The sequence below is a fragment of the Anguilla rostrata genome, chromosome 4 (assembly GCF_018555375.3).
Source record: "Anguilla rostrata isolate EN2019 chromosome 4, ASM1855537v3, whole genome shotgun sequence".
In the NCBI taxonomy this organism is placed as follows: Eukaryota; Metazoa; Chordata; class Actinopteri; order Anguilliformes; family Anguillidae; genus Anguilla; species Anguilla rostrata.
This window is the reverse complement of record NC_057936.1, coordinates 67,321,194-67,348,825: the sequence shown is the minus strand read 5'-3', so window position 1 is coordinate 67,348,825 and position 27,632 is coordinate 67,321,194. Positions and strand designations below refer to the sequence as shown.

At 48.8% G+C, this 27,632-nt stretch overlaps 1 protein-coding gene across 3 annotated transcripts in view; it reads left to right on the top strand.

Moving 5' to 3' along the window:
• Positions 1-2,618: 2,618 nt before the first annotated feature.
• scfd2 (sec1 family domain containing 2) overlaps positions 2,619-27,632 on the top strand; it is a 43,380-nt gene continuing 18,366 nt past the window's right edge. Inside the window, exons 1-6 of one of the 3 annotated variants that reach the window (XM_064333962.1) lie at positions 2,619-4,432; positions 4,519-4,687; positions 7,584-7,711; positions 9,857-10,032; positions 22,492-22,753; positions 23,531-24,899. In XM_064333962.1, the coding sequence (XP_064190032.1) occupies positions 3,589-4,432; positions 4,519-4,687; positions 7,584-7,711; positions 9,857-10,032; positions 22,492-22,753; positions 23,531-23,733 (1,782 nt within the window). In that variant the 5' untranslated portion in view covers positions 2,619-3,588 and the 3' untranslated portion in view covers positions 23,734-24,899. Of the gene's footprint in view, positions 4,433-4,518; positions 4,688-7,583; positions 7,712-9,856; positions 10,033-22,491; positions 22,754-23,530; positions 24,900-27,632 lie in introns of those variants that run through there. The other 2 variants (XM_064333960.1, XM_064333961.1) reach the window with 2 other exon arrangements.

Below are 27,632 nucleotides of genomic sequence, written 5' to 3'. Positions count from 1 at the left end.
GGCTGGGGGGGAAAGGTGAGTCTCTGTGCAGGCTGGGGGGGAAGGTGAGTCTCTGTGCAGGCTGGGGGGGGAAGGTGAGTCTCTGTGCAGGCTGAGGGGGGGAAGGTGAGTCTCTGTGCAGGCTGAACACTCGTGTGTGTATAAGTGTGTGTGCGTGCGTGTGTCTGTATGTGTATATGTGTGTGTGTGTGTGTGTGGTGCGTGCGTGTGTCTGTATGTGTATATGTGTATGTGTGTGTGTGTGTGTGTGTGTGTGTGTGTGCGTGCGTGTGTCTGTATGTGTATATGTGTATGTGTGTGTGTGTGTGTGTGTGTGTGTGAGTGTGTGTATGAGTGTGTGTGTCTCAGTGCTTAAGCTGCAGGCAGTCTCAGCTCAGATACGCAGGGTTATGGGTCACAGCAGAGTGTGTCTGAGTGTGTTTTTACACACAGGGCCCAGATGTGCCTTTCTGCTGAAGAGCAGATGCTGTTTCTTCAACAACACTGAGTGCAGGCATGAGAGGCTGTGTAAGAGACCAGCTGTGTGTGTGTGTGTGTGTGTGTGTGTGTGTGTGTGTGTGTGTGTGTGTGTGTGTGTGTGAGTGTGTGTGTGTGTATGTGTGTGTGACACATGATCCACCCCCAGGATCATACCCCACACCCACTGACCCAGGATAGGGTTAGGATTAGGGTTAGAGAAAGAGAGGGAAAGAGAGGGAGAGGAAAAGAAAGAGAGGGTGAGAGAGAAGGAAGAAAAATAGAGGGAAAGAGAGAGGAGGGAGAAAAATAGAGAGAAAGAGAGAGGAAGGTAGGAAGAAAGGGAAAGAGAGAGAGAAGGTAAGAAGAGAGAGCAAAAAGTGCTGCTCTCAGAGGACTCAACATCTGACAAAACACAACAAGAGGAGTTTTCAGAAAAAAATCCCTTTCATGACATCTGAGACTAAAACAAAACAAAGTAGCGGAGTCTGAAAGTGCTGCCACTGCAAGTCCAGAACTCCTGTGGTTCACACACACACACACACACACACGCAAACACTCACACACACACCCCAACCTTCTCTTCCACACAGCTAGTAGTAGCAAATGCTCACATAAGTGAAATCCTTGTTAATGTGGGCTGCACTGAAGGTAGGAGTTGTGAGGAGGAGATGTTCTGGGCTCTAGCACAGCTCCACTATGAACACACTATAACCACTATGAGTCACCAGTGAGTTCAGGTTTCCGTGCCAAATTAGCAGGATCTGCAGAGTGTAGCAGTGAGTCAGCATGGTAATGTAATAATTGACAGAGGCAAAGCTTTTGAACAGGTAAGACAGGCAACAGCCTGGATCTCCGAGCACAGGGGGCCCCCGAGGGCTGGGTTTCAGGCAGAGGAAGTGGGTCAGAAGGGCCCCAGGGGACTTCCTGCCTCGTGCAGGAACAGCGACACTACTTCCCTCTCTGTGGAGATGAGCGAGACTTTTTACATTTATTTTTAGTCTACAGTTTCTGTGACCTCTCAAGAACAGTGAGATGTTACAGAACTTCCAATGACTTCCTCGTGACTTTCCGGACAAATTAACAAACATTGAGGATATGTAACTATCAACTGCTGAAAATCTTCTCACTTCTACTCAACAAATAATACATTCAGACCGCAGAGGGTCTTCGTTGCCAGAGCTTCAGTCAAGGTGTAACTCAGTTGATATCATAGGCATAATCAAGCTGCATCATGCTATCAAATCGTAACCTCCTGACCTTCGGACCCATAGAGCTGCATAAACAAGCTGCATCACTGCTATCCAAATCGTTTAACCTCCCTGGCACCTTCGGGTGACCCATAGAGCTGCATGAACAATCTGCATCACTGCTATCCAATCGTTAACTCCTGCACCTTCGGTGACCCATAGACTAACATCTGCATCACTGCACCATCGTTACCCTGGCCCTGGTGACCCATAGAGCTGCATGAACAATCTGCATCACTGCTATCCAAATCGTTTAACCTCCCTGGCACCTTCGGGTGACCCATAGAGCTGCATGAACAATCTGCATCACTGCTATCCAAATCGTTTAACCTCCCTGGCACCTTTGGCTGACCTGCAGAGGGGATGATAAGGACAGCCTGTTGTCCTAAACAGAAAGGTCTCAGTAAAACATTCCCAAACCTGTGCTATGCTGCATTTTGCCTGTTGCTACGCTAAGCTGACCTGAGTGCTCAGTCCATGTGCCGCTTCCTGAACTGCTCTTAACTTTGACTAATTACGCGTGACGAGGCAGAAACCCTGATATAATCCTGAAAGAACACAAGATCTCGAAGGCACATAACTCCAGCCTGCAGCCCCATTAGCAGAGCAGGAAGAATGCCATCGCCACACACTACACGGGTCACCCATGCACCACACCTGGGAGTGGTTATGGTAAACTAAATTCCTCACCTGGAATTCTGAATGTGCACCACTAGGCCCTGCTACAACCAGTACATCTCATCAGCTGTAAAGTGAGAGTGAGTAGCACAGGTGTAAGGTGAGAGTGAGTAGCACAGGTGTAAGGTGAGTGTGAGTAGCACAGGTGTAAGGTGAGAGTGAGTAGTGCAGGTGTAAGGTGAGTGCGTGAGTAGCACAGGTGTAAGGTGAGAGTGAGTAGCACAGGTGTAAGGTGAGTGTGAGTAGCACAGGTGTAAGGTGAGGTAATGTTTTAAAAGTTAGAATTTTTTTAATTTTTTTTTTAAACCTCAGTTAATTTCTGAAATATGAAAACCACTATTTGTGCTTCAGCATATGGGTTACACGGCAGAACGACTTGCACGCATGTAGATGCGGATGTGAATCTGGAATTTTCCACTTTCCTGCACTTTTCACCGTGCTAAATGGCAGAATAAACAGACATTAATGTGGGTTTTCTAAAGGACCACCCAAACGAGCCGGTAAAACCAGAGGCGAGTGCGATGACTCGGGTCGGATTGACCGTGATCTGAGACCGCGGCAATGTAAACCCGTGTTATAAAGTCTACTGGCACGAGATTGTAGCCGCTGCGTCAGGGTATAGCGTATTAATTAATCATTTTAAAACACAAACAGGCCTAAACAAATTTTTATTTAGTCGCATGTGTCCTATGTGTTCGAAATGAAAGTGTAAAGCTCTAGTGTTAGTGATGGATGGATGAAGCAATGGTCGTCATATTCACAAAACGGGACAATGATACCTTAAGGCTAGCCAAGTGTCAGTAATTCTTTCAGTATTCAATATAAGCTAGTGCTTACAAACATGACGTGTCTATAACTGGCTGGCTCACGTTTCCTTTTGTGCCCGTATTGTTTCTGCAAGTACCCTTTCCACGTCTTCCGTGTGCGTGCCGCATATAAAGCGCTAGTTTTTCCACTAGTTTTTTTTTCTAATAGAGAACCAAAGCCGACAGTGAACTGCCATACCGCTGTCAACTGCTCGCACTGCATTGACGCGATGCACGGTGACGTACAATTATGGCGACAACAGACCGCCACGTCACCTTTAAGAGACTTACATGTGTTTTCTGTTGTTGTGGAGGAGAAACAAAACAGACGCATATCGTTCTGTACCAGTAGACTGCTACTTTAAAAAATTAGTTTAACGCAGAAATATTTTGCGAATATGTTGACGGCAGAAGGAGTATCTGCCTTTTCACGGCAGGTGTGGGATAAAGTGCTGTCAAAGGTAAAGAAAGCGGTCGTTTTTATGGATGACAGGTGCACAGAGTGTTTGCACTGGAACGGTGCAGTGGCCAGCCTGCTCGAAGCAGGAGCTCGCAATTTAAAGCAGTTCTCCAGCTTCGAATCCGGTGGCGAAAATGAGCCGAAAGCGGTGTTTGTGGTCAGCACCCTGCTGAAGGGACGGACCGCGGACGTCATCCGAGACATAATCCGGCTCAGCCGCTTTCAGTACTGCGTGGTCTTCACCGCTGTCCCTCACTCCGTCCACCTCCTAGCTAATGATGTCAGCGCCGATTTGGAGGGGAACCCGGTTTTCGAGCGATTCGAGGAGAAGCTCTGCGAGTGGATGGGGAACATGAACTTCACTGCGGAGGTAATGCACGCACCCGTGGTGCTCGCGCCCGTGGCGCCGCAGCTTGTCCTCCTGCCCGCCTTTGGGGACCTGTTCCCGCTGCTCACCGATGACCTCGAGACCATCAACAGGAAACGGCCGGAGAAGAAAAGACTGGGCAGTCTGGTGGACCTGGACATGCACTGTCTCCCCCAGGAGCTGCAGATCCAGATCAAGACGCTGGCATCTGGGCTCAACGCCATGTTCGAGTTCGCCAACGTCAGGGAGGAGAGCTTTGCGCTGGGACCACTGAGCCGCATCATCGCTGGGGAGCTGGCCAATCACGCTCAGTCTAAAGCCAGGAGGAAGAACGCCCCCAACAAGGCCTCTGTGGTTTTCATCGACAGAACGCTGGATCTCACAGGTGATGGCCCAGTGACGGTGTGTAGTACAGGTAGCCGTGTGCTGTGGAGGTTTGGAGTTATTTCTCTGAAATGCGGTGAGAGGTAAAGATGCTTAACGGACCTTCTGTTTGCACAGGTGCTGTGGGTCACCATGGCGACAGTCTGGTGGAGAAGATCCTGTCGGTGCTGCCGCCGTTACCTGGGCACAGGTGTGATGTGCAGGTGGACATGCTGGAGCTGACAGACCTGCCCCACACACCTGAGACACAGGGCACCCTGGCGCCCGGATGCCTGGCACAACCCCAGTAAGGGAAATTACCCCAGGGCTTTTACTCTGGGGTGTTAACACTGGGGCATTACGTTTGTGTGTGGATGTATCTGTGTGTATGTGTTATGATGGTTAAACACAATGCGTGTGTGCGTGTGTGTGTGTTTGTGAGGGTGAGAGAGAGAGAGGGGGGAGAGAGAGAGGAAGAGAGAGAGGGAGATGCTGGTTTAACTACTGCACTCACAGCATGTCTTACTCAGAAGCGTGTGACTTCAGAAAGATCTGAGGAGCTTTGGTTTACCTTCAGCCTTTCTAGCTGCTGGTTATCCTGCTGATGTCATTTCCTGGGGGGCAGTATTGTGGTTGTCTGAGCCAGGTGTGCATTAATGTGCTCCTGCCTGGGATTACTTCGTTATGCTGCTTTTTCATAAATGCATGTATCCCAGTGTCCTTCATCTTTGCTCGAACTGACTTTCCTCTAGCCTTGTGGGACATGTAGTTTTATCAAAATTAGGATTGACATTTCATTCCTACAGTTTTGTTTTGGTTGCCATAGGCGATTGAAAAGGAGGGTCTGGTTTTTTATGGATTTTGCTCTTGATGGCTGTAATCAGTGTAATATTTCACCCTAAACCCTGGCCTCTGCTGTGACCCCTGAGCCTGCTCGTCCTGATTTACTGTGGTGGGTTTGAGGTCCCATCAGGAGGACAGGGGGGCAAAGGTTAAGGTAATTATCAAAATGGGGGAGTTTTGGGATTAAGGTTTAGGGTGAGATATTCTTTTTGTCCACGTGAAATATCTCAAAAGTGTACGGCTGGTGTCCCGGTCAAATTTCCAAACTTGCTTTATCAGTTTCTACACCTTATCTTGTCCATGGAATGTATGTAATGGGAATGGTATGGAATGTAATGGGAATGGTGTGGAATGTAATGGGAATGGTATGGAATGTGATGGGAATGTAATGGGAATGGCATGGAATGTTATGGGAATGTGATGGGAATAGTGTGTAATGTGATGGAATGGTGTGGAATGTGATGGAATAGTGTGGAATGTAATGGGAATGGTGTGGAATGTAATGGGAATGTGATGGGAATAGTGTGGAATGTAATGGGAATGGTATGGAATGGTATGAAATGTGATGGGATTGGTGTGGAATGTAATGGGAATGGCGTGGAATGTAATGGGAAAGGTATGGACTGTGTGCTCCAAAAATGAGTTTTGTTCCTGGGGGGGGGGGTATTAAGCAGAGGGCCTGTGCCATTAAGCCCAGCTCTGAGATCAGAACAGGACTCAAACCCAGCCCCCACGTTATACCGCCAGCTGAAACCCAGCAGCTGAAGTTGGGGATAAACAGGTGGGGGTAAAATTAGGGAATGAGGCTGAGGGGAAAGTTACTGTTTAAATAAAACTTCAAATAATTATGATGAAATATGATGAAAGTATGATTAAAATGATTATGGCGCACAGATCCAGAATAAATTCATGAAAGGTTGATTTAATGTAGCAGTCTGTCCAGCCTTTTATTTCTCCAAAAAACAGACTCATGTCGCTCCACCAGTAGACTGAACGTTCGGGGGGCGCGGGATCGGGGGTCGGGGGGCTGTAGGACTGCTGCAGTTTCCTGAGTCAACATGCTTGGTTCAGTATATTAATTTAACATTCTCACAGGATGTGGCTGGACTGCAATGCTCTGTGTGTTTCTCCCTTCAGAAGGGAGCCCCAGTGTCAGCACGCTGTATCGCCTGATTCTTTTAGACCAGACTGTATCCGATTCAGCATTGCCTCATCTGTGTGTGTGTGTGTGTGTGTGTGTGTGTGTGTGTGTGTGCGTGTGCGTGCGTGTGTGTGTGTGTGTGCGTGTGTATGTGTGTGTGTGTGTGTGTGCGTGCGTGTGTTTATGGTGAATCTGGTTCTAATTTGGAGCCCCTCTGGCCATTTGGTGGGGGGGGGGGGGGTGTGGCGTTACTTCATTACCCCTGCGGGGGGCAACAGGGTATAAACTTACCCAGCATGATTTCACACACACACACACACACCACACACACATGCACGCAGCACCGCACCCACGCAATACACACACACCCACAACCACACACACACGCACATACATACACTCTCTCATACATACACACACACACACACACGCACATACATACACTCTCTCATACATAAACACACACACACACACGCACATACATACACTCTCTCATACATAAACACACACACACACACACGCGCATACATACACTCTCATACGTAAACACACACACACACACGCACATACATACACTCTCTCATACGTAAACACACACACACACGCACATACATATACTCTCTCATACATAAACACACACACACACACACACATACATACACTCTCTCATACGTAAACACACACACACACATGCACATATTCTCAAGCACCCAAGTCACACTGTTTGGTCAGTAAGTGTTTTGTGTTCATTTCTCTCCGGCAGAAAGACGAGCGAGAACGTTAAGGCCCCCCACCCCCCCGCCCTCCTCGCCCCCCCGCCCTCCCCTTGCTAACTGTAACCATGTGTTTAATATCAGATAGCCCAGACTAACACAACAGAGCAAACTGCAACAACTCTGCCGCAACAAAGAACTACAACTCCCAGTGCACAGACATGTGTTTGAGTATGCATGTATGTGTATTGTGTGTGTGCATTTGAATATGCATGAGCGTGTGGGTGTGTAAGTATGTGTGTGCAAATGTGTGTGTGTGTGTGTGCGCGTTAGGTTTGTAGTATTGGGAAATTCCCCTCTGGACGCTCAGTCATTCAGGGAGCTGTGGCAGCTGTCCATGCTGGTGGATTTCGAAACGTCTCTGTCCTGTGAAAGATTATTTTTCATATTGTGGTGAGCGTGGGGCCCTGGTAGACCGGGAGGTGATCTCTGACCTTTGACCCCAGGGACAGGGCAGCGTGCGCCCTGTGGGAGGCCATGCTGAGCGGGAGGCAGAAGGAGGCCGTGATGGAGGTGCGCAGACACCTGGTGGAGGCCGCCAGCAAGGAGAACCTGCCAATCAAAATGAGCATGGGTAAGCCCCGCCCACGCCTACTGCCCTTTCTAACTGGTCACATGACCACCTTCTCCCAGAAAGAGATACCACATGGGAACACTCTTCTGGAGATGGTTACCCTTGGAAACGGTAACAGGTAACATCACCTGGCGAGCTCAGCGCCCTGCTCCTCCTGCTCCTCACACTACGTCCTGTTTGCTAATGTGAGGAACCACACACACACACACACACACACACGCACACTCACAGATAGTCCTCACGCTGTCCTATAGCAGCCATGTCCTCATAACCCCTCCCACTCTCTCTTTCTCTCTCTCCCTCGCCTCCCTCCTTCTCTTCCTCTGCCTCTGGGGTATGCTTGTTCCACCGTGGTTGTGTGTTTTTGGAGACTACGTTACACGCACAAGTGTGCTGTTGTGTGCATGTGTTTGTGTCCGCAATCGTGCTTGAAGAACGGTAAATACGTAGTGTGTGTGGTGACTGTTTTAAAGGTGCAGTGTGTGTGTGTGTGTGTTGAGGTGGGGGTAGGTGTGTGTGTGTGTACTCATTGTTTCTGTATCTAGGAGCATGTGTGTGAGTGTGTGTGTGTGTGTGTGTGAGTTAAACGTAGTGAGATTTCTGGTCTGTGGGTGAGTGCAGGGGTAAAAATGTCTCATTTAAACACACAGAAATGTGTATAAAATTGGTGGAGAGTCCTAAAGCCCTGCAGACGCTGAAAGGCCTATTGTCAACAGACTCCATTAAAGCTGAGCCCTGACCGCATCACTGAGTTTCATGTGCCAACCATAATTTACCCCCAGCTCAACACACACACACACACACTCACACACACACACACACACACACACAGTCACACTCACACTCACACACTTACACACACACACACCCACACGCACACACACACACACACACACACTCACACACACACACACACACACACACACCACACTCACACACACACACACACACACACACACTCACACACACCCACACGCATACTCACACACACACCCACCTCAACACACACACTCACACACACACCCACACGCACACTCACACACACACACACCCCCACCTCAACACACACACTCACACACACACACACAGTCACACTCACACTCACACACTTACAACTCACACACACACACTCACACATCACACACACACACACACCACACACATCACACTCACACTCACACCACACATCACACACACACACCCACCGCACTCACACACTCACAGCTCCATCACACAACCTCACTACACACACTCGCACACACACAGTGCTCCTCAATGCAGAAGCCATGAGTACGCACACACACTCACTGAAACATTGCAAGTGGACATTTTGCAGATCCAGATGAAGGTTTCTCTTGCTCTCTCTCTCACTCTCTCTTATGCTCTTTGTTTGGTTCAGGCAAAGAAAAACATTGTATATGTTGTGCGAGAAATACTCCCACATCTGTTCCTGCTTCCAACAATCAACATGAGAAGTGGGCCTTACTGGGCTTTCCTGGGTGTTAATGCCCCCCCCCCACCTTCCCCCTTTTCATCTGTCTGTTCCCATTACCCCCCCCCCCCACCCCAATTATGGGACGTAATCGACTAGTTATCGTATCACTATGGTGCTACTTCCTTTGAATTAAATGTTTTTAATTAGATCTGTCTCTAATCCAGTATTTAACAGCGACCTTTTTAATATAGCAAGATAGACCCCAACAGCACACCACCAATCGCCACTGAGCTTGCTGCAGGGTGGGGAGTTTGCTTGGTGCATTGATTGGTTTATTGATATAATGATTGATTGATGGATGGATTGATTTATTGATATGATGATTGATTGATGGATTGATTGGTTTATTGATATAATGATTGATTGATGGATGATGATTATTGATATGATGATTGATTGATGGATTGATTGATTTATTGATATGATGATTGATTGATGGATTGATTGGTTTATTGATATGATGATTGATTGATGGATTGATTGATTTATTGATATGATGATTGATTGATGGATTGATTGATTTATTGATATGATGATTGATTGATGGATTGATTGATGGATGGATTGGTTTATTGATATGATGATTGATTGATGGATTGATTGATGGATTGATTGGTTTATTGATATGATGATTGATTGCTTACTGGCAGGTCGTGTGACAGCGGATCAGCTCTTGGCGCATGTGCGGTTGTTCAGGGGCCACTGGGAGGCGCTGGAGAGTCACTGCGGAGTGCTGCAGCTGTCTCTGGCCACCGCCCAAACACTGCGCCACCCCCACCTGCCCCTCTGGGACACCTGCCTGGCTTCCGAGAGACTGCTGCTGCAGGTATGGCCTACGCACTACATCACTTACACATAACCGTGATTCAGTGTCAGTTTGTGGTATAAATCTGATTCAGTGTCAGTTCGTGGTATAACTGTGTTTTTGGTGCCAGTCTGTGGTATAACTGTGTTTTTGGTGTCAGTTTGTGGTATAACTGTGTTTTTGGTACCAATCTGTGGTATAACTGTGTTTTAGGTGTCAGTTTGTGGTATAACTGTGTTTTCGGTGCCAGTTTGTGGTATCTCTGGCTGTGTTAATTGAGAATGATATGGATGAAATGCTGAAATAATTTTATGATTATAATAAAGCACATTCCTCTGAGGAAAACATATGAGCCAAAATATTAGCATCACGCCCCCTTGAGCCAGTTCCACAGGGAGCCAGTTCCACAGGGAGTCCCCCGACGCTGTGTGGTTGGCCCTCAGAGGGGTAGTAGAGTTAGGATGGTTTGGTTCTTCACAGAGAATCAGGTCTAATCGCTCCCTCAGGTAGAACAGCATGATAATCTCAATGGTGATGCTGACCTTTTACTGGGAATCAGTCAAGCCCCGCCCCCTCTCTCTGAGACTGACATCTCTGCTCTACCCTCAGCCCCGCCCCCTCTCTCTGAGACGAACATCTCTGTTCTACCCTCAGCCCTGCCCCCTCTCTCTGAGACTGACATCTCTGCTCTACCCTCAGCCCCGCCCCCTCTCTCTGAGACGGACATCTCTGTTCTACCCTCAGCCCCGCCCCCTCTCTCTGAGACGGACATCTCTGTTCTACCCTCAGCCCCGCCCCCTCTCTCTGAGACGGACATCTCTGTTCTACCCTCAGCCCCGCCCCCTCTCTCTGAGACTGACATCTCTGCTCTACCCTCAGCCCCGCCCCCTCTCTCTGAGACTGACATCTCTGCTCTACCCTCAGCCCCGCCCCCTCTCTCTGAGACGGACATCTCTGCTCTACCCTCAGCCCCGCCCCCCTCTCTCTGAGTCTGACATCTGTTCGACTCATAGATGTGTGGTCTCTGTGTTGGTGTGCAGATGTGCGGTCTCTGTGTTGGTGTGCAGATGTGTGGTCTCTGTGTTGGTGTGCAGATGTGTGGTCTCTGTGTTGGTGTGCAGATGTGTGGTCTCTGTGTTGGTGTGCAGATGTGTGGTCTCTGTGTTGGTGTGCAGATGTGTGGTCTGTGTTGGTGTGCAGATGTGTGGTCTCTGTGTTGGTGTGCAGATGTGTGGTTTTTTTGGCTCTTCTCGTGATGGACTTTGGTCAGCAGTAAGGCCAGGTTAGGGGGGTGACCGTGGGGGTCAGAGGTCGTGGGGACGCCTGGCTCCGCAGCCCAGGAGAGATTAGCTAACAGCTCATTCATCACTCTGCTGAGCGGAAGGGCAAAGGTCAGAGACTGCCACCATTACCACTGTGCGTGCGTGCATGCATGCTGTGGTGTGTGTGTGTGTGCGTGTGCATGAGTGTGTGTGTGTGTGTGAGTGTGCGTGTGCATGAGTGTGTGTGTGTGTGAGTGTGTGTGTGTGCGTGCGAGCGTGAGCAGTGTGTTCTGCATGTAAACACAGAGCAGACTGCATTTCCCAGTTGGAAAGATTGATTGATGTTGGTCACTTGGACACACACTCCTGCGCCCTGTGATTGGCCACCTCGGTGGGCTGTGATTGGTCAGTGGTCAGTCTTAGCCCTGTGGGAAGGGGTGTGTGTTTCAGACAGATAAGGCGTCTCCTCTTCTCTGATAGGTTATCTCTTGATTTACTGTTCCTCTGCTCTTTCTCCCTTTCAGTTCCATTCAAGAAAGCTTTACATCAGCATTAAACTACAACACAGCAATGCACACACACACACACACACACACAGACACACACACACACACACATATACACACACACACACAACACACACACACATACACACAACACACACACACACAACACACACACACACACACACACACACACACACACACACACACACACACACACACACACACACACACACACACGCACAGACACACTCACACACGCACAGACACACTGACATACACTCGGTACATTGTGCAGCTCTCTCTCTCTCTCTCTCTTTCTCTCTTTGACTGGTCTCTCTCTGACGGGTCTCTCTGACTGGTCTCTCTCGATCTGATGATCTCTCTCTGACGGGTTTCTCTCTCTCTCTCTCCCTTTCTGATGGTCTCTCTCTCTCTCCCTTTCTGATGGTTTCTCTCTGACAGGTCTCTCTGTCGCTCTCTCTCTCTAGGGGTTTGGGGTTTGATATTTGAGGCACTTTTTTCTTGCCCTGGTCATGCTCTTTATGATCTCCAGCTGCACACGATGCATTAGAAAGGGTTATTTTATTATAAATACTGAGTTATGGTTTAAGCTGTCTGAGTCTTCCTGTGGTGGCCTTTAACCATGTTTGCTCTTTTACTGCCTCTCCTCCGCCGGGTTTTAAAAGTGTTTGAAACTGAAAGGAACATAACTGCCCCCCCCCCCCCATCACCCCCTCCCCCTCTACGTAGAGGCTGCTTGTTTGTCTACCAAAAGAGAGGAATGAAAAGAAAAAAGAAAAAATCAACACACAGTAACCACATGTCCCGCTCTTCTCCCTCCTTCGTCCAGAGAAACAGCGAGTAAACACAGCCTGCATACGCCCCCAGCAATAAGCACCCTTGAACAGCCACCCCTCGTCATAGCCCCTGTCCAATACAGCCACCCCCTCAGTCCAAACGCCCCCTCGCAATCACTCACCCCCTCTGTCAGGCTTCTCTTAAATATGCCTGATGCACAGTGATTTGAAACAGTACTGACAGGGTAATACTGACTGTGACATCTTTACAGAGACAGTACTGACGGGGTAATACTGACTTTGACAAAATCATTACAGAGACTACTGACAGGGTAATACTGACTGTGACATCATTACAGAGACAATACTAACGGGGTAATACTGACTTTGACATCATTACAGAGACGGTACTGACAGGGTAATACTGACTGTGACATCATTACAGAGACAGTACTGACAGGTGGAGCTGTAGGGCGTGTTTGCGCTCGACTGTAGCTGATATTCGGATAAACACAAAGTGCTTTCCTGTGTTTCTGTCTCTACCCTCTGTCTGGACAGGAAGTGAGAGCCATTGCATCAGGGTCAGAGAGAGCATTATCTTAGAAATCTTCCTCCTCCCTGTTCTTCCCTCTTTTTCTCTCTCCCCCTCTTTTTTCTTCTACCCTTTCTCTGATCCAAACATGTATCTCCTCCTTCTTCTGGCCGCCTTCTGTCTCCTCTCCCTCTCTCTCCCTCTCCTCCTCTCTCTTCGCTTCCTCTCTCCCTCTCTCCCCATCTCCTCCTCTCTCTCCTCCTCTCCTCCTCTCTCTTCGCTTCCTCACTTCCTCTCCTCCTGTCTGTCTCTCTCTTTGTTGGTGACAGTAAATTGGCGCTGCTGCCAGCGTGGTTTAGACAGCGTGAGCCAGAGGAGCTGAAATATGATCCTGTACAGTTCCCCACTCCTTTAATCACACACAGCTCTCCCCAACGCTTTCTCTCCGTCTGTTTTCCCTTCCTCCTTTTCTCTGTAATGAGAGAGGGAGCAGAACGGAGGGAGTCTTGAGACGTGTGAAAAAGCTCTTATTGAGAGGGTGAGATGTGTAAGACCAGTGGGTAGAACCTCACTGCGCTGAACCTGTAGTCTGACTGTGCTCGAGTCTCACTGCACTGGAGTCTCACTGCACTGGAGTCTGACTGCACTGGAGTCTCACTGCACTGGAGTCTGACTGTGCTCGAGTCTCACTGCACTGGAGTCTGACTGTGCTCGAGTCTCACTGCACTGGAGTCTGACTGTGCTCGAGTCTCACTGCACTGGAGTCTGACTGTGCTCGAGTCTCACTGCACTGGAGCCTCTCTGCACTGGAGTCTGACTGCACTGGAGTCTCACTGCACTGGAGTCTGACTGTGCTCGAGTCTCACTGCACTGGAGTCTGACTGTGCTCGGCACTGGAGTTGACTCGCACTGCACTGGAGTCTCTGCATGGAGCTGCTGTGCTCGAGTCTCACTGCACTGGAGTCTGACTGTGCTCGAGTCTCACTGCACTGGAGTCTGACTGTGCTCGAGTCTCACTGCACTGGAGTCTGACTGTGCTCGAGTCTCACTGCACTGGAGCCTCTCTGCACTGGAGTCTGACTGCACTAAACCTGGAGTCTCATCTTGGAAGGCGGAGGAGCATGGATGTAGAAAATGTGTGCAAAGACCAAGATTGCCAGTGCATCATAGAGATGACAGTGCATGGTTATTGTAATATTTTCAAGGTAAAAATCGGCAGAGCTATGAGGATCCTCTTGCAGCAACACCTTGTTCAATCCTGTGTATTATTCAGATCACTTCATTCAGCACAGGCAGTCATGTCTCTGGCAAAGCAGCAGGTACATATAGCAAGGGATGCCAGAGAAATGGCTTGTTGCAAATCGAGTGTTCTAAGCCGAGTGGAGCACACACTCATAGAAGGACCGGCAGTCTCACTCACACCTCGGTATGTCTCGGCCTGCCACAACCTGCGGGACAGCGAGCGATCTTCTAACAATAAAGGGTCATTATGCAATATGTATTTTGAAATATGTCATACTAAGAGAGCATTTTAATTTAACTGAATTGAGAGAGGGGGAGAGAGAAGGAGAGAGAGAGGAAGAGAGAGATGAATAGAGTTTTCCCGTAAATGGGTGACTGGTCCATCAGGAATCTGTGAGCTGTGCTGTAGGGTAGACAGATTCCCCGCACTAATAGTGTATGAGTCAGCATTTCACTGAGACAGAAACCATCAGAACCCAAAAGCACTACACACAATCACACACACTCTACAGACACAACACACGCAATCACACACACTCTACAGACACAACACACACTACACACACAATCACTCACACTCTACGCACACAGCACACACTTTACACACACACACACACACAACATACAGTCTACACACACAATTACACACACTCTACAGACACAACACACACTACACACACAATCACACACTCTACATGCACAATCACACAGTACATACACACGCTGTCTCTGTAGATTCCAGTGCAGATTGCCCAATGTGGCTGTCACATGATCTCTGTGCTGTTGTCCGTGGGGCTCAGTGTGTGTTTTGTTTTCAGACGTTTTCGGATGTTAAGTTTAAGGGGGCTGTGTGGATGTGGCCAGGCTGTGTGACTGTATTGTGCTGTTTAAAGTGATGTAGCGGCACCGCTGTGTCTCGCTGTGGTCCCACAGTGCCACCTGCTGGCAGTCAGAGAGGTGACCGGGGAAAGCTGTGTGTGTGTGCGTGCGTGTGTGTGTTTGTTTATGCTGCACTCACAAACTTGTGGAAACCATACTCAGGCACAGATTGTACTTTGACTCACTCACACACACACGCATATGCACACACACACACACACACACGCACACACACACGCGCACACACACGCACACACACGCACACACACACACACACACATGCACACACGCACACACACACGCACACGCGTGTGCTTGCTCTGACACATATACGTTTTTACTCTTTCACCCATATATGCTGGTCATGTAAAGTCAACACTCTTTCCTTCTTTTTTTATCTTTTTTCTTTTTTTTGTGCCCCGATCTCTCCTCTGTCCCTCCCACACTCCTTTTCTCCATCTCTCTCCCTCCCTCTGTTTCATTTCTTTTTTCCAGTTTTATTTTCTCTTCATTTTCTTCCTCCTTGTATTCTCTCTTCTTGTCTTCCCTCTAGAAGGGCTTTACTTAGTTAATACTTTATTTTCATTTAGGTTTCTCTCTCTCTCGTTCTCTGTCTCTCCCTCTAAATCCCTCTCTTGTTCTCTCTCTCTCCTTTCTCCTCTCTCCCTCTCTCTGTCTGTGAACCTCTCCCTCTGTCTCTCTCCCTCTCTCCCTCTCTCTGTCTGTGAACCTCTCCCTCTCCCTCTGTCTCTCTCCCTCTCTCTGTCTGTGAACCTCTCCCTCTCCCTCTGTCTCTCTCCCTCTTTATCCCTTCTCCCCCCCCCCCCAGCTCTAAAGCCTCAGTCTGCTGTGTTCTGGTTCTGTTCTGTAAGGAGTTCAGCCTGTAATGGATACGTTTGGCGAGTGCGTTCTGAGCTGCGCATTCATGTGTGTATGTGTGTGTGCATGTGCGTGCGTGCGTGTGTGTGTGCATGTGTGTGTGTGTGTGTGTGTTCACGTGTGTGTGTGTTCACACGTGTGTGTGCGTGTGTTCACGTGTGTGTGTGCATGTTCACGTGTGTGTGTCTGTGTGAGTGTGTGTGTGCGTTTGTGTGTTCACGTGTGTGCGTGTGTGTGTGTGTGCATGTGTGTGTGTGTTCACGTGTGTGTGCGCGTGTGTGAGTGTATGCATATTCACGTGTGTGTGTCTGTGTGTGTGTGAGTGTGTGCATGTTCACGTGTGTGTGTGTGTGTGTGCGTCCATAAAGACAGCAACAGGCAGCTGTCGTATCAGTGAGGCTGTTCCTGAGTCTGTGATGTAAAGGTTTGGTTGGGGGGGGGGGGGGGGGGTATAGCAGTGAGTCTGTGCTGTAGAGGGTTGGTTGGGTAGTGGGGGGGGGCGGTGTAGCAGTCATTCTGTGCTGTAGAGGTTTGGTTGGGTGAGGTGGGGGGGACGGTGTAGCAGTGAGTCTGAGCTGTAGAGGTTTGGTTGGGTGAGGTGGGGGGGGGGCGGTGTAGCAGTCATTCTGTGCTGTAGAGGTTTGGTTGGGTGAGGTGGGGGGACGTGTGTAGCAGTTGAGTCTGGAGCTGTAGAGGTTGGTTGGTGTGAGGGTGGTTGGGGGGAGGTGTGTAGCAGTGAGGTCTGAGATGTAGGGGGTGTTGTGGGTTTGTGGGGGGTGTAGCAGTGAGTCTGTGCTGTAGAGGTTTGGTTGGGGGGGGTGTAGCAGTGAGTCTGTGCTGTAGAGGTTTGGTTGGGGGGGTAGTAGCAGTGAGTCTGTGCTGTAGAGGTTTGGTTGGGGGGGTTAGCAGTGAGTCTGTGCTGTAGAGGTTTGGTTGGGGGGGTATAGCAGTGAGTCTGTGCTGTAGAGGTTTGGTTGGGGGGGTATAGCAGTGAGTCTGTGCTGTAGAGGTTTGGTTGGGGGGGTATAGCAGTGAGTCTGTGCTGTAGAGGTTTGGTTGGGGGCTGGTGGTGTAGCAGTGCGTCTGTGCTGTAGAGGTTTGATTGGGTGAGGTGGGGGGGGGGTGCAGATTTAATGGGTTCCAGGCGGGTTGGCGGGTTGGGGGGTTGTGCGGAAACAGGCCGTTTATAACACACTCTGGGTTCTCTCGCTCAGGGACAGATTTACTGCTCCCCCTTATGTAAACAGACAGACCTGAGAGAGAAACAGCCTTTATCAGACTCTCTTATAGAGCCAGCACCCCGATAATCAGAGCCCTTATAAATGATGCTTCAGCAGCCTACTCTGCCTCACTATTCTCTACCCCACTGTACTCTACTGTACCCCACTATACTCTGCCCCACTGTACCCTACTGTACTCCACTATACTATACTCTACTGTACTCTACTGTACCTCACTATACTCTAATGTACCTCCTGTACTCTACTGTTCTCCACTATACTCTATCCCACTGTACTCTACTGTACCTCACTATACTCTATCCCACTGTACTCTACTGTACCCCACTATACTCTGCCCCACTGTACCCTACTGTACTCCATTATACTATACTCTACTGTACCCCACTATACTCTGCCCCACTGTACTCTACTGTACTCCACTATACTATACTCTACTGTACCCCACTATACTCTACCCCACTGTACTCTACTGTACCCCACTATACTCTACCCCACTGTACTCTACTGTACCCCACTATACTCTACCCCACTGTACTCTACTGTACCCCACTATACTCTGCCCCACTGTACGCTGCTCTACCTCACTATACTCTACTCTACCTCACTCTACTCTACTGTACTCCACTATACTCTACCCCACTGTACTGTACTGTACTCTACTGTTGACCACTATACTCTACTGTACCCCACTATACTATGCCCCACTGTACCCCACTGTACTGCACTGTACCCCACTATACTCTGTCCCACTGTACTCCACTGTACCCCTCTATACTCTGATGTACCCCCTGTACTCTACTGTACCCCACTGTACTCTACTTTACCCCTCTGTTTTGTACTGTACCCCACTGTACCCCTCTGTTTTGTACAGTACCCCACTGTACCCCTCTGTTTTGTACAGTACCCCACTGTACCCCTCTGTTTTGTACAGTACCCCTCTGTTTGGTACTGTACCCCACTGTACCCCTCTGGGAGATCAGCAGGTGGAGCACTCTTCATTAGAGGCTCCAGTCTCTGGTAACCCTGTCACTGCAGCAGAGCTCTTTCCTGGCCCTGCGTGTTTGCTCAGTTCTGTTTCCATGTGCTTTTATTCTTTTTAAATTCCTGACTCATTTATGAAAATAAATCATAATTTCTCCCGTAAGATTTTTTGCCCCTGGCAAATAAATAAAAGTTAATTTTCATAGACCCTGCGGAGTCATCCTGGTCTGCTGGAAATTTCAGGAGAGGAAGTTTGATCTTTCCGGGAGACTGGTCAATGGGACCTGTGGTTCAGTAGTACTGTAGTAACGGTGTGCTATCGTACAGTAGTACTGTAGTAACAGTGTGCTGGTGTACAGTAGTACTGTAGTAACAGTGTGCTATGGTACAGTAGTACTGTAGTAACAGTGTGCTGTGGTTCAGTAGTACTGTAGTAACAGTGTGCTGGTGTACAGTAGTACTGTAGTAACAGTGTGATGTGGTTCAGTAGTACTGTAGTAACAGTGTGCTGGTGTACAGTAGTACTGTAGTAACAGTGTGCTATGGTACAGTAGTACTGTAGTAACAGTGTGATGTGGTTCAGTAGTACTGTAGTAACAGTGTGCTGGTGTACAGTAGTACTGTAGTAACAGTGTGCTATGGTACAGTAGTACTGTAGTAACAGTGTGCTGTGGTACAGTAGTACTGTAGTAACAGTGTGCTGTGGTATAGTAGTACTGTAGTAACAGTGTGCTGTGGTACAGTAGTACTGTAGTAACAGTGAGCTGTGGGGTACAGCATGTGATCAGTGTGTGATCAGTGTGTGCTCAGTGTGTGATCAGCATGTGCTCAGCATGTGATCAGTGTATGATCAGTGTGTGATCAGTGTGTGCTCAGTGTATGATCAGCATGCGATCAGTGTGTGATCAGTGTGTGATCAGCGTGTGATCAGCGTGTGATCAGCGTGTGCTCAGTGTGTGCTCAGTGTGTGCTCAGTGTGTGATCAGTGTGTGATCAGTGTGTGATCAGTGTGTGATCAGCATGTGCTCAGTGTGTGATCAGCGTGTGATCAGTGTGTGATCAGCGTGTGCTCAGTGTGTGATCAGCGTGTGATCAGCGTGTGATCAGCGTGTGCTCAGTGTGTGATCAGTGTATGATCAGCATGTGATCAGTGTGTGATCAGTGTGTGCTCATAGTTGGTGTTCTGGGCCAGTGTGTCACAGTAATGGCAGGGTGGTAGCTCTCCTGATATAATTGTGGAATTCCAGTGTGTGTCTGTCTAATAGCTCCCCTCCTGTGGCTTATGCTGCTTGTTTTCTTGTTTGTGTGTGCGTGTGTGTGTGTGTGTGTGTGTATGTGCGTGTGTGTGCGTGTGAGTGCGTATGTGTGTTGAAGTCAGTAACAGAAGATTGAAACTGCTCTCTTGAGACTGACTGTGCGTCACTGAGAAAGATTAACACAGCTGCTCTGACAGCAGATAAGTAAACACGCACACACGCACACACACGCATACACGTGCACACTCACATGCACTGCTGTACGGTTATGAGCAGCCTGGTCAGGCTCATAGTGCTGTACGGTTATGAGCAGCCTGGTCAGGCTCATAGTGCTGTAAGGTTATGAGCAGCCTGGTCAGGCTCATAGTGCTGTAAGGTTATGAGCAGCCTGGTCAGGCTCATAGTGCTGTAAGGTTATGAGCAGCCTGGTCAGGCTTATAGTGCTGTAAGGTTATGAGCAGCCTGGTCAGGCTCATAGTGCTGTAAGTCAGGGTCAGTTTGGTCAGGGGTGCTGGTTTGTACAGGAGGGGCAGTTTGGTCAGGGGTGCTGGTTTGTACAGGAGGGGCAGTTTGGTCAGGGGTGATGGTTTGAACGGGGGGGGGGGCAGTTGGGACAGGGGTGCTGGTTTGAGTTAACAGCTCCACTTTGGGCTGCATCTGGTTTTGGTTTCCTGTCGGAGCTGAACCCCGCCTGGAGATGCAGAGGACCACGCCCCCTTCCAGCCCGCCACTGGCCCGTCTTACCGCCAAAACCTGTGTCCTTTCAACTGTGTTCTGTGTGCGTGTGTATGTGTGTGTGTGTGTCAGACTGTGTCATAATTATTAAAGTGATTTCCACCAGTAGACAGGGTCTTAGTCAGAGTTGTGGTTATGTTGTGATTATGTTGTGATTACATTGTGATTACGTTGTGATTGCGTTGTGATTGCATTGTGATTGCATTGTGATTGTGTTGTGATTTCATTGTGATTGCATTGTGATTGTGTTGGTGGTATCCTCCTTGTGTTGGGTGCTGGTTAGAGCACTGACCCCTCCCTGACCCCTAGAGTGACCATGCGGTGACCCTTCCCTGACCCTCACAGTGACCCCTCCCTGACCCTCACAGTGACCCTTCCCTGACCTTCGCAGTGACCCTGCAGTGACCCCTCCCTGACCCTCACAGTGACCCCTCCCTGACCCTCACAGTGACCCTGCAGTGACCCTGAAGTGACCCTTCCCTGACCCTCACAGTGACCCTGAAGTGACCCTTCCCTGACCCTCACAGTGACCCTGAAGTGACCCCTCCCTGACCCTCACAGTGACCCTGAAGTGACCCCTCCCTGACCCTCACAGTGACCCTGCAGTGACCCCTCCCTGACCCTCACAATGACCCTGCAGTGACCCCTCCCTGACCCTGCAGAGTGTGTAGGTGTCTGTAGAGATGGGCATGGTTACCTGCCTTGGCTCCATGGCAACCAGTTGAGAGGTTAATAGAGCTCCTATACCTTGCGTTATGAGCACGGCTTACAGAGAGAGTGAGAGAGGGAGGGAGGACAAGAGAGGAGGAGAGAATTAGGGGTGAGGAGATAGAGGGAGCGAAGGGTGAGAAGGAAGGATGTGGAAATGGAGAGAGAGGGAGAGGGAGAGAGAGAGAGAGCAGCAAGCATGGCCTGAATGATTTTGATGCCTCTGCCTGGGAGGATGAGCTGTCTGTCACTCTCTGCTCTGTAATCCATTGTAACACCGGTTGTGGTGGTTATGTAGAATAAAACACTAGTTATACACATTAACACCATGTAGTTATACACAGTAAGACTATGCTTTTAATTATTTTAAGTATTTAACAACACAATGAACCTCTCACACATTAATAACAGTATTCATTTCTCTGATGAGTTAAACAGTAAATAGGCTTCCCACTGAAATCTGATGCATATTTTCCCTGACAGTTCAGTGACTGGTTCAGGATGGATGTGCTTTTTCAGGGATTGTTTGGAGTAGTCGTCATTGACCCACTGTTGAGGAGGCGTTTTCATGCATAATGTTCTGTGTCTGCAGTGACTGTTGGATGAATGCTGGCTGTGGAATTAACTGCATGTATGAGTCATGCATGAGTGACGTGGGCCAATCAATTGGCCCGATTTCACCATCTCACACTGATATGGCATTGTCGTGTAATGCTGTGTGTATTGTGTTGTTGTGTAACGCTGTATTTTGTTGTTGTGTTATGCTTTATTGTGTTGTTGTGTGACGCTGTTTTGTGTTGTTGTGTAACGCTGTATTGTGTTTTTGTGTGATGCTGTATTGCGTTGTCTAGTAACACTGTGTGTATTGTGTTGTTGTGTAACGCTGTGTGTGTTGTGTTGTTGTGTAACGCTGTGTGTTGTGTTGTTGCGTAACTTTATTGTGTTGTTGTGTGATGCTGTATTGTGTTGTTGTGTAATGCTGTGTGTGTTGTGTTGTTGTGTAACTCTGTATTGTGTCGTGTTGTTGTGTAAAGCTGCATTGTGTTGTTGTGTAATGCTGTATTGTGTTGTTGTGTAATGCTGTGTGTAATGTGTTTTTGTGTAACGCTGTGTGTGTTGTTGTTGTGTAATGTGTGTGTAATGTGTTTTTGTGTAACGCTGTGCGTGTAATGTGTTTTTGTGTAACGCTGTGTGTGTTGTGTTGTTGTGTAACGCTGTGTGTGTTGTGTTGTTGTGTAACGCTGTGTGTAATGTGTTGTTGTGTAACGCTGTGTGTAATGTGTTTTTGTGTAACGCTGTGTGTGTAATGTGTTTTTGTGTAACGCTGTGTGTGTAATGTGTTTTTGTGTAATGCTGTGTGTGTAATGTGTTTTTGTGTAACGCTGTGTGTGTTGTGTTGTTGTGTAACGCTGTGTGTAATGTGTTTTTGTGTAATGCTGTGTGTGTTGTGTTGTTGTTGTAGACTTTTGGAGACTCTGACCTCCCGGCGGTTCTGAAGCAGATCCAGTCTCTGGTGAAGGGCGGGGCAGAGGGTGGGGCCAGGTGGGGTCTGGACGAGCTGCTGGTGCTGCTGGTGTACGTGTACTCTGTGGCTCGAGAGGCGGGGCCTGAGGAGGAGGGGGCGCGGCCTGAGGAGGAGCGGGCGGAGCTGGAGATGATGGGAGCCCTCACCCTGCTGTTGACACAGCAAACACAGCTCAGCCCCCTGGTGCAGCGCCTGACCGGTGAGTAATGCCCTGTGAGGGGTCTGCAACCCGACCGCAGCCCAAACACAGCCTGACTGAAACCCAAACACAGCCCAAACACAGCCCGACCACAACCCGACCGCAGCCCAAACACAGCCTGACTGAAACCCAAACACAACCCAAACACAGCCCGACCACAACCCAAACACAGCCCAAACACAGCCCGACTGAAACCCAAACACAGCCCAAACACAGCCCGACCACAACCCAAACACAGCCCAAACACAGCCCGACTGAAACCCAAATGCAGCCCAAACACAGCCAGCCCAAACACAGCCTGACTGTAACCCAAACACAGCCCAAACACAGCCCGACTGCAACCCAAACACAGCCCAAACACAGCCCGACTGTAACCCAAACGCAGCCCAAACACAGCCCGACTGTAACCCAAACACAGCCCAAACACAGCCCGACTGTAACCCAAACACAGCCCAAACACAGCCGACTGAACCCAAACCAGCCAAACACAGCCCACTGTAAACCCCAAACACAGCCCAACACAGCCGCCTGCAACCCAAACACAGCCCAAACCACCCTGCTTAACCCAAACCAGCCAAACACAGCCCGACTGTAACCCAAACACAGCCCAAACACAGCCCGACCACGGGCTGCTCCCAGACACAAATGTAATGCAAACAAAACACAACCACAATCACATAATATGTTTTTAGGCTTATAGTGAAGCTGCCACTCTAGGGTCCAGGTCTTGTGCCTTGTTTTTGCCCTTGTTTTGTTGACGTTGTGTCTGATTGTAAGGGCGAGCTCAGGCGTGTTTGTGCTCTGAGAGCCTGCCTGTGGACCCGTGTTTCTGGGTCTGCCGAGAGGAAGGGTGTGGCTCGCTCTCTCCGTCGCGCGCGGTCCAAAGACAACCCAAAACACCAGCACTGCTGAGCTGTGGAAACCAACGCTCGCTGCCATGGGTACGCCCTGTTCCAGCTGGCTACAGCACGGGACCCTGAACTCTGCCCTTCGCTGCTATTGGTTACAGCACTGACACCGCTCTTTTATTATTGGCCACAGCACTGACACCGCCATTTTTCTATTGGCTGTATCAAGGCAACACTGAAACCACTCCCTGCTGGCCTATCAGTGAGACCAGTGGGCTGATGGTAGCTATGTGCTGTGGGACTGGGCCACTGCTTGAACTCTGCCATCATTACCCATCAGCCCCTACTCAGGGCCCAATTACCCATCAGCCCCTGCTCTGGGCCTCTCTGCCCAAGACGGGCTGCCTATGATGTCTTCTGGCTGCTGTTGGCAGATTTCCCAGCTTCACTGTAAAAACTGCTGTGGTCCCAAATGTGTGTTTAGCTCTGTGTGCTGTTGAGACTGCAGCTCTGCGTTAGCATATTAGCGTTAGCACATTAGCGGTTGTGCCGGGCCACGCTGTGCTCTGTGTACTGTTGACGGACTGCAGCTCTGCGTTAGCATATTAGCGTTAGCACATTAGCGGTTGCGCCGAGCCATGCTGTGCTCTGTGTACTGTTGACGGACTGCAGCTCTGCGTTAGCATATTAGCGTTAGGGCCGGGCCACGCTGTGCTCTGTGTGCTGTTGACAGACTGCACCTCTGCGTTAGCATATTAGCGTTAGCACGTTAGCCTTAGCGCCGGGCCATGCTGTGCTCTGTGTGCTGCTGACGGACCTGGTTTGGGGCAGGCCGAGGCTGGAGCAGGCCCTGTTGTCCTGGTTTGGGGCAGGGCGGGGTCCATTTTCAGGGGGACAGAAAAGCAGATCCATGGTTTTGGGTTTGATTGAGCCGGCTTGCTCCAGTGCTGCATCTGGTTTCCATTTGAATCTGTAATTGGAGCAAATGTCACTATCAATGTTTTCTTAGGGTGCTGACACAGCCCCCCCACCCCCCACCCCCTGCATCATATTACTGAGCAGCCAGTTCCCCCCACCCCCCACAAAACTGCAACAATAAAACCGCACTGTTTCTCCCCTGCGACCAACTGCCATCAATCACTGGCTGAAAAACACACACACGCACACTCACACACACACACACGCACATGTATACTCACACACACACGCTCACTCTCGCACATACATACACACACACATACACACTGTGGAATGTGCAGGTCTAATTGAGAGAGGCAGTCTGCAGTCATGTGATCCAAGCTGACTCAGAGGCCTCGTTCACCTGAAACATTCATTCATTCATTCATTCATTTGTTCTTTCATTCGTTTGTTTTTGTTTGTTCGTTCGTTCCTTCGTTCGATTGTTCGTTCCTTCGTTTGTTTGTTCGTTTGTTCCTTCGTTAGGTTGTTAGTTTGTTTTTTCATTCGTTTGTTCATTTGTGTGTTCAGTCTCCTGCAGTCAAGAAGGTTCACTTTGGTCAGCAGTTACTGTGCAGTGTGTGATACTGTGCAGTGTGGTAGACCAAACCTTCGTAAACCTTAGAGTGTTCAGGAAAATAAACATACTGCGCAGTGTTCAATAATATAAATATGATTTACAATGTTCAGTAATGTAAACATGCTGTACAGTGTTCAGTAATGTAAACATGCTGTACAGTGTTCAGTAATATAAACAGGCTGTACAGTGTTCAGTAATATAAACATTCTGTAGAGTGTTCAGTAATATAAACATGCTGTATAGTGTTCAGTAATATAAACAGGCTGTACAGTGTTCAGTAATGTAAACATTCTGTAGAGTGTTCAGTAATATAAACATGCTGTAGAGTGTTCAGTAATATAAACAGGCTGTACAGTGTTCAGTAATATAAACATTCTGTAGAGCGTTCAGTAATATAAACAGGCTGTAGAGTGTTCAGTAATATAAACAGGCTGTAGAGTGTTCAGTAATATAAACAGGCTGTAGAATGTTCAGTAATATAAACAGGCTGTACAGTGTTCAGTAATATAAACATTCTGTAGAGTGTTCAGTAATATAAACAGGCTGTAGAGTGTTCAGTAATATAAGCAGGCTGTACAGTGTTCAGTAGTATAAACAGGCTGTACAGTGTTCAGTAATATAAACATGCTGTACAGTGTTCAGTAATATAAGCAGGCTGTACAGTGTTCAGTAGTATAAACAGGCTATACAGTGTTCAGTAATATAAGCAGGCTGTACAGTGTTCAGTAGTATAAACAGGCTGTAGAATGTTCAGTAGTATAAACAGGCTGTACAGTGTTCAGTAATATAAACATGCTGTACAGTGTTCAGTAATATAAGCAGGCTGTACAGTGTTCAGTAGTATAAACAGGCTATACAGTGTTCAGTAGTATAAACAGGCTGTACAGTGTTCAGTAGTATAAACAGGCTGTACAGTGTTCAGTAATATAAACAGGCTGTACAGTGTTCAGTAATATAAACAGGCTGTACAGTGTTCAGTAATATAAACATTCTGTAGAGCGTTCAGTAATATAAGCAGGCTGTACAGTGTTCAGTAGTATAAACAGGCTGTAGAGTGTTCAGTAATATAAACAGGCTGTACAGTGTTCAGTAATGTTTATGGGCTCCGCCCTGTGCTGGAGTGTAATAAGGCTGAGTGGGACTGTGCTGGACTTCCTCCTCTCCTCCAGCCCATTCATCCCGCGGACCTCCCCAACGTTATGTTTGCGTTGGCCAACGTTGTATTTGCGTTGGCTCCACGCAGCACATTTTTGCTGATGAACTGTTCTTGAGAACACAGTTTGAGACGAAGGACGTCTAATACAACCCGCCGTTATTTCACTGTTTTTATGTGCCTGAGTGTGGAGAGAGAGAGCGAGAGAGAGAGGGAGAGAGAGACAGTTCTGCTGCAAACTCAGCTTTCATTTCCCCATGCAGACCTGGAGGGACAGGTCAGCTCAATGTGTGCAGAGCTTGCATTAGGGGTGAGTAGGGAGTGCATTAGGGGCTGTATAGGGAGTGCATTATGGGTGTGTAGGGAGTGCATTAGGGGTGAGTAGGGAGTGCATTAGGGGCTGTATAGGGAGTGCATTAGGGGTGTGTAGGGAGTGCATTAGGGGTGAGTAGGGAGTGCATTAGGGGTTGTATAGGGAGTGCATTAGGGGTGAGTAGGGAGTGCATTAGGGGCTGTATAGGGAGTGCATTAGGGGTGAGTAGGGAGTGCATTAGGGGTTGTATAGGGAGTGCATTAGGGGCTGTATAGGGAGTGCATTAGGGGTGAGTAGGGAGTGCATTAGGGTGTGTAGGGAGTGCATTATGGGCTGTATAGGGAGTGCATTAGGGGTGAGTAGGGAGTGCATTAGGGTGTGTAGGGAATGCATTAGGGTGTGTAGGGAGTGCATTAGGGGCTGTATAGGGAGTGCATTAGGGGTGTGTAGGGAGTGCATTAGGGGTGTGTAGGGAGTGCATTAGGGGTGAGTAGGGAATGCATTAGGGGTGAGTAGGGAGTGCATTAGGGGCTGTATAGGGAGTGCATTAGGGGTTAGTAGGGAGTGCATTAGGGGTGAGTAGGGGGTGCATTAGGGGTTAGTAGGGAGTGCATTAGGGGTGAGTAGGGGGTGCATTAGGGTTAGTAGGGAGTGCATTAGGGTATGTAGGGAGTGCATTAGGGTGTGTAGGGAATGCATTAGTGGTGAGTAGGGAATGCATTAGGGGTGAGTAGGGAGTGCATTAGGGGTGTGCAGGGAGTGCATAGGGTTATAGGGAATGCATTAGGTGAGTAGGAGTGCATTAGGGTGAGTAGGGAGTGCATTAGGGTGTGTAAGGTGCATTAGGGGTAGTAGGGAATACATTAGGGTGAGTAGGAGTGCATTAGGGTGGAGTAGGGAGTGCATTAGGGTGTGTAAGGAGTGCATTAGGGTGATAGGATGCATTAGGGGTGAGTAGGAGTGCATAGGGTGTGTAGGGATGCATTAGCGGTGTGTAGGAGTGCATTAGGGGCTGTATAGGAGTGCAT